The 7,547-nt window shown below is 38.2% G+C and overlaps 1 protein-coding gene across 2 annotated transcripts in view; it reads right to left on the reverse strand.

Annotated features, from left to right (window-relative positions):
- Positions 1–7,547, reverse strand: part of LOC110452728 (GRAM domain-containing protein 1B-like) — a 92,752-nt gene that overhangs the window by 55,509 nt on the left and 29,696 nt on the right. For both annotated transcript variants that reach the window (XM_021501375.1, XM_021501376.1), the window contains exon 6: positions 5,212–5,307. In XM_021501375.1, coding sequence (XP_021357050.1) covers positions 5,212–5,307 — 96 coding nt within the window. The remainder of the gene's footprint in view (positions 1–5,211; positions 5,308–7,547) is intronic.

Genomic DNA, 7,547 nt, shown 5'->3' on the forward strand with positions numbered 1-7,547 from the left:
GGGGGGGGGCATACCCACCATTTATACAAAAGGGTGCCCCTTGGCCCAAGGATACTCCAGACTAATTAAGGATAAAATTTCTTAATCCGTATGGTAGAAGAAGGATTTAAAAGGTTTTACCTATATTTCCCCTATTCGGCCCCGCCCAACTGCCCCCAGGGGGAGCCAAACCCACCGTTTATACAAAATTGAGTCTCCTTGGCCTAAGGATGTTCCAGATTAAATTTAGTCAAAATCTTCTTAACCGTTCAGGACTTAGTAGCATTTTAAAGGAAAAGTTGACGGACGGACGCCGGACCACGCCAGACGCTGCGGTATGGCATAAGCTCACCACGGTCCTTCGGACCAGGTGAGCTAAAAATGTAGGAGAAAATCTTATGATTATTTAGCCTACTAAGTTTCAAAGAAATCCGTCAAAAAATGTAGGAGGAGATCTCCGAACAAAAAAACAAATACTGAAATGAACAAAGGGCAATAACTTTTGCAAAAATTTGGTGAGGCCCCGCCCACGACGTCATTAAATTTACCGCATTTTCCAAGGGAAATAGTTTCAAAACTATCGCACCCCTCCAGACAAACTATTTCCCTGGCATGCAGTTAGAGGGGAAATAGCTTGTTTATGTGGTTACTTTTGTATAGTGGAAAATAAGAAGAGGTATAATAATAAAGTTTACCCCCTCCCCAGGGGGAAACGTGAGACCCGAGGGTCATGAAATTAACAGTTTTGGTAAAGCACTTTTAAGACCCTTCCATCTATGAAAGGTATTTGATTACACCATATCTTGGTCTTGAGAAGAAGATTTTTTTAGAAATTTCAGTCAATTTGACCCTTTTTGCCCCACCCATCAGTCCCTGGGGGTCAGTACGGGCTCATATGTGCATACCATCAAACTGCTACCCAATGCTGATAATGCTAACCTTAATTGAATTACCTCCAATAGCAATTAAACAAATGTTGGTCCAAAATGTGATTTCCCTATATAAACTATAGTAAAGTTTAACCCCTCCCCAGGGGGAAAAGTGATACCCAAGGGTCATGAAATTCACAATTTTGGTAAAACACCTTAAGACCCTTCCATCTATGAAGAGTGTTTGATTCTACCATATCTGGGTCTTGAGAAGAAGATTTTTGAAATTCCATTCAATTCAACCCTTTTTGGCCCCTCCCATCAGCCTCGGGGGGTCAGTCAGGGCTCATATGTGCATACCATCAAACTGCTATCCAATACTGATAATGCTAACCCAAATTGAATTACTTCCGATGAAAATTAAACAAATGTTGGTTCAAAATGTGATTTCCCTATTTAAACTATCGTAAAGTTTACCCCCTCCCCAGGGGTAAACTTGCGACCCAAGGTCATAAAATTCACAATTTTGGTAGAGCACCTTAAGACCCTTCCATCTATGAAGACGTGTTTGATTTTACCATATCTGGGTCTTGAGAAGAAGATTTTTGAAATTCCAGTCAATTTGACCCTTTTTGGCCCCTCCCAATAGCCCCAGGGGGTCAGTCAGGGCTCATATGTGCATACCATCAAACTGCTCCCCAATGCTGATAATGCTAACCTAAATTTAATTACTTCCAATGGAAATTAAACAAACGTTGGTCCAAAATGTGATTTCCCTATATAAACTATCGTAAAGTTTACCCCCTCCCCAGGGGGAAACGTGATACCAAAGGGTCATGAAATTCACAATTTTGGTAGAGCACCTTAAGTCCCTTCCATCTATGAAGAGTGTTTGATTCTACCATATCTAGGTCTTGAGCAGAAGATTTTTGAAATTTCATTCAATTCAACCCTTTTTGGCCCCACCCAATAGCCCCGGGGGGTCAGTCAGCGCTCATATGTGCATACCATCAAACTGCTACTCAATACTGATAATGCTAACCTAAATTGAATTACCTCCAATGGCAAGTAAACAAATGTTGGTGCAAAATGTGATTTCCCTATATGAACTATAGTAAAGTTTACCCCCTCAGGCCCCTGGGGGCCGGGGATCAACCTGGCAACTATTTTTGTTGACCTTTGGCCATGGAAGGTTTCTGCAAAATTTCATTGAAATTTGTTCAGGGGTTTTGGAGAAGAAGTCGAAAATGTAAATTGTTTACGGACACACGACGGACGACGGACGACGAACGACGAGGGACAAAAGGCGATCGCAATAGGCCACTTGAGACTTTGTCTCAGGTGACCTAAAAAGCTACCAGCCAAATCTTATATATAAATCCATTCTTTTTAGTTCTTAAGAACAAATCCTTTAGTGTTGTTGACCTCTGTGACCTCTAAAGAAGGTTGAGGTCATTTAAATTCTCAAACTTTGGTGAGCTCTATCCCAGGAAGTCACCAGCCAAATATTATAATGTAATGCCTTACGAATATTCAGTCATTTGATGTTTTTGACATATTTGACCCATGTGACCTTGAAAGAAGGTCAAGGTCATTTTCATTCTCAAACTTTGCCTGGCTCTATCTTAGGAAACCATCAGCCAAATATGAAGATTCTATACCTTTTAGTTGTTCAGAAGAAGTCGTTTAAAGAGTTTGACATATTTGACAGCTGTGACCTTGAAAGAAAGTAAGTGTCATTTCCATTCTCAAACTTTGTTGCGCTCCATCCCAGGAAGCCATGTACCAGCCAAATATGAAGATTCTATACATTTTAGTTCTTCAGAAGAAGTCGTTTGAAGCATTTGACATATTTGACCGCTGTAACCTGGAAAGTACGTCAAAGTCGTTTTCATTCTCAAACATTGTTGGGCGCTATCCAAGGAAGCCACCAGCCAAATCTTCAGGGGAAGTCGTTTTAAGCATTAAACATATCTGACTTCCGTGACCTTGAAAGTAAGTCAAAGTCATTTTCATTCTCAAACTTTGTCGGACTCCATCCTCGGAAGCCATCAGCCAAATATGATGCTTCTATACCTTTTAGTTCTATAGAAGAAGTCGTTTGAAGCGTTTGACATATTTGACCGCTGTGACCACGAAAGTAAGTCAAAGTCATTTTCATTCTCAAACATTGTTGGGCTCTATCCAAGGAAGCCACCAGCCAAATATTTAGGTTCGATATTTTCAGGAGAATTCGTTTTAAGCATTAGACATATCTGACTCCCGTGACCTTGAAAGTAAGTCAAGGTCATTTCCATTCTCAAACATTGTTGGGCTCTTTCCCAGGAAGCTCACAGCCAAATATTTAGGTTTTATACCTTTGATTCTTCAGAAGAAGTCTTTTTAAACATTAGACATATCTGACTCCTGTGACCTTGAAAGTAGGTCGAGGTCATTTTCGTTCTTAAACTTTGTTGGGCTCTATCCAAGGAACCCTTCAATCAAATATTAAGATTCTATACCTTTCAGTTCTTCAGAAGTAGTTGTTCAAAGCATTTGACATATTTGAGCGCTGTGACCTAGAAAGTTGGTCAAACTAATTTTCATTCTCAAACTTTGTTGGGCTCTATCCGAGGAAGCCACCAGCCAAATATAAAGATTCTATTCCTTTCAGTTCTTCAGAAGAAGTCGTTTGAAGTATTTGACACATTTGAACGCTGTGACCTAGAAAGTAGGTCAAGGTCATTTTCATTCTCAAACTTTGTTGGGCTCTATCCGAGAAAGCCACCAGCCAAATAGTTTTTAGTTCTGCAGAAGAAGTCGTTTTTGGGTTCGACATATTTGACCGCAGCACAGGTGAGCTAAAAAGCCTTCAGCTAAAGAATATTAATATGGAACTAGAGTAGGCCAGGGACTAGTACTAATATTAATACCCAGCCTCCTCTGTCCCGGCTGGGCGATCCCATGCCTTGTAAGTTGTAATGGAGCAAGCCTGGTGTGAATGACACGGGGTCGATTTTAGAATTAATTGACAGGATCCGCATCCATTAATAGGTTTGTTATATGAACTTTTTCTGTTGATCTTCAACATAATTTGAAGTTATACTCTGCCTTAAATGTTGTTAAATTATCTAGTTAACGTAGCAAGTGCAATCAAAATCTGAATTGACTGCCATGTTGAAAACTTTGTCCGTCTTTCGATATAGGTCAGACGTCTAAATATGTGTCATGACCAAACATGGAAATTGTAGTAAACATGGCAGCATCAGTAGTAATACTATGTTTGGCCGTGTAGGCCATATAAGGAAACGGGTAATTGAGATAACATCACGTGGAATCTAACATGGCGGTCATTTCCATTTTAAGATTTTTAGTAAGGATTCGTTATTTCAACTAATATGCAATATTTTGATAACATTATACTCATATGAGGCGTGAATCATATGTAAAATTACAGATTAACACTTTTGGTTTTGCTCAGTTAGTTGGTAGAAGGGTTCTTAGTTCTAACTAAGAATAAGATTATATCTAATAACTTTCGAGTGAACTTGAGTCTGTGGTAATGGATTTTATTTGCAGTTTGCTTAGTACTAGTAGGTGACATGTTTCGTTTATGAATATCTGAGCTCATTAACTGAAGTATTTTTACCAGAAGTTGCGTGTATCATGCATAACCTACAGTCAAGTGGCGCCTCCTGATTGAGATAAACAGGGTACATTTTCAAGAAGAATACGACGTTGTGATAAGATCACATGTACAAGCTATTCAAGGGAATTTGAGTCCAAAGTAATTTATAATAAAGACAGTAGGTCCGATTCAATTTAGTACCAGCCTCTGCTGCTTGAGCGGCGCATGACTCAAAACGGCATTTATGAATATCTTGAGCTCATTAACTGAAGTAATACCAATAGCTTGCGGCTAAGGCCTAAGCTAAAAATTGTTGTCTCAAAATTAATTTTCATCTTTTTATATATTTTTCCAGACCTGTACATTTTTTTGGGTCCTGTAAAAAAACTGATTTACAAGTCAAAATGTCCTGTAATAAAAGTTTGGCACACACTGCTGTAATTAGGCGAATATCAAACTGCACAAAGAACGATATCAACAGGTTTAAACATAAAATAAGTAACTAATTTATAACTATGATAGAGGTGTTGTTTGGAAGACAGTATTGATTCAAAATAAATGCAGCCGGTATTTGTATTCCAAAGAAGAACGGTGAATGAAGCAAGAACTTTCCTTCTCTCTTTGGCTGGAAAGACATATTTGTTAGTTTGAAATTAACCAACAGCTACTGCTAGAATGATGAGTACTAATAAGTAAAGGTGAGTAACCTCTAGTCATTTTGTGAGAAGTCTGAAATCTATTTGTGAAAACTCTTACCTTTTCCTGAGCAGTCTGCAAACCAATGGCATTAGGGATGATAAGGGCAGTCTTTTCACGAGTTATACTGATGACTTTCTCCATGGGAAGCTCGAGCTGCAATGAGTGTTGCAACTCAATCAACCTTATCCACAAAAGCAAGTTAAAGCTAAAGTTAAAGTTAAAGCTAAAGTTAAAAAGCTTTCAATTGAAATTTTAAAACAAGAGGCCCAAAGGCCCTGCATCGCTCACCTGGTATAAATATCACAGTTGTAACCTTAAAAGTGATCTAAAATCAAGCTACAGGCAAAATATCAGTATTTATGATTAAAAGTCATTCAAAAGAACTTGTTAAAAAGATTTTCAACATTTCATCCCTGTGACTTTGAAAGTGGAACAAGGTCATTATGTTGAACAAATTTTGTAGCCCTTCATCTCATAATAAAAATATTTATTCGGGTAAAATAGGCATGTTATTACAAGATATCAGAATTTAGATTAAAACATATAATTAAGATCACAATGCAGCTTGTAAATAAAACAAGAGGCCCAATGGGCCTGCATCGCTCAACTGGTATAAATCTCACACTTGTAATCTTAAAAGTGGACTAAAATATAGTTACAGGCAAAATATCAGTGTTTCATTCATAAGAACCTATTATAAGATTTAAACATATGACACCTGTGACCTTAAATGTCGAACAAGGACATTATAATATTAGGTTTAGTCTTCCAACCCAGCATGCTTCTGGAAAAATATCATTACCCTGGACCTTTTGGTTATACAGAACAATCATTTTAAGATTTAAACATATATTGACCATTGTGACCTTGAATATGGGCGAAGGTCATTCACTTGGTAGTCCTTCATCCCAGCATGTTAATGGCCAAATATCATCACCCTTGGCCTTTTGCTTATTAAGAAGAAGTCATTCAATGGTTTTAAACATATTTGACCCTTATGACCTTAAAATATATATGTCAAGGTCATTCATTTGAACTTGGTAGTCCTTCATCTCAGCATGTTACTGGTATTATCCTAGGCCTCTTGGTTATTCAGAAGAAGTTGTTTAAAGGTTAAGAACATATTTGACCCTGTGACCTTGAAAAAAGATGAAGGTCATTCATTTGAACAAACTTTATAGCCCTTCATCCCAGCATGCAACTAGCCAAATATCATCACCCTAGGCCTCTTGGTTATTCAGAAGAAGTTGTTTAAATGTTAAAAACATATATGCCCTCTGTGACCTTGAATATAAGTCAAGGTCATTTATTTGAACAAACTTGATAGCCCTTCATCCCAGCATATTACTGCCCAAATATCATCACCCTAGGCCTCTTGGTTATTCAGAAGAAATTGTTTAAATGTTTTTAACATATTTGACCCCTGTGACCTTGAATATCAGTCAAGGTCATTTATTTGAAAAATCCTGGCAGCCCTTCATCCCAGCATGTTACTGGTCAAATAGTATCATCCTAGGCCTCTCGGTTATTCAGAAGAAGTTGTATAAAAGATTTGAACATATTTGACCCCTGTGACCTTGAATATAAGGCAAGGTCATTTATTTGAAAAAACTTGGAAGCCCTTTATCCAAGCATGTTACTGGCCAAATATCATCATCCTAGGCCTCTTGGTTATTCAGAAGAAGTTGTTTAAAGATTTTAACATATTTGACCCCTGTGACCTTGAAAATTGATAAAGGTCATTTGTTTGAACAAACTTGGTAGCCCTTCATCCAAGCATGCTTCTGGCCAAATATAACTCTAGGCCTTTTGGTTACTTAGAAGAAGTTGTTTAAAGTAAAAAGTTGACGCCGGACGGACGACGGACGGACGACGGACGCCGCACCATGCCATAAGCTCACTTGGCCCTTCGGGCCAGGTGAGCTAAAAAGAGTATTTTGTTTTAAGAGCGAGAATAATAATAGATCTGACCTAATAAAAGTTTTTAATCATCGACATATATCACAGAGTATAACAAGGTTACCGCGAGCGGTATATAATACGCCCGCCACACATTGAATGAGCAGTTGTTTGTATGATTGAAATATATGAAGTATTTGTGAGTAAATGATATTAAAAGAGAAATCATTCAACATAACTGGTAGATCAATGAGTGCAATACAACATCATGGAACGCGTGCATCGCATTAATGAAACCAAGGGGAATAACTCCAATAATTACGGTCTGATAATGGCGGTTATCGAACTTGTCCGAGGTTTCATGGTAATTAACCTTGTTGTGAAGTTTGAAGTTAGTCGGATAATAATTACTCGAGATATCGAGCGGACACTGTTTCGGCAAGTCCATAAAGGGGCATAACTCCACAAATTATGGTCGGATAATGGCGGTTATC

The sequence above is a fragment of the Mizuhopecten yessoensis genome, unplaced genomic scaffold, assembly GCF_002113885.1.
Source record: "Mizuhopecten yessoensis strain PY_sf001 unplaced genomic scaffold, ASM211388v2 scaffold6859, whole genome shotgun sequence".
Lineage (NCBI taxonomy): Eukaryota > Metazoa > Mollusca > Bivalvia > Pectinida > Pectinidae > Mizuhopecten > Mizuhopecten yessoensis.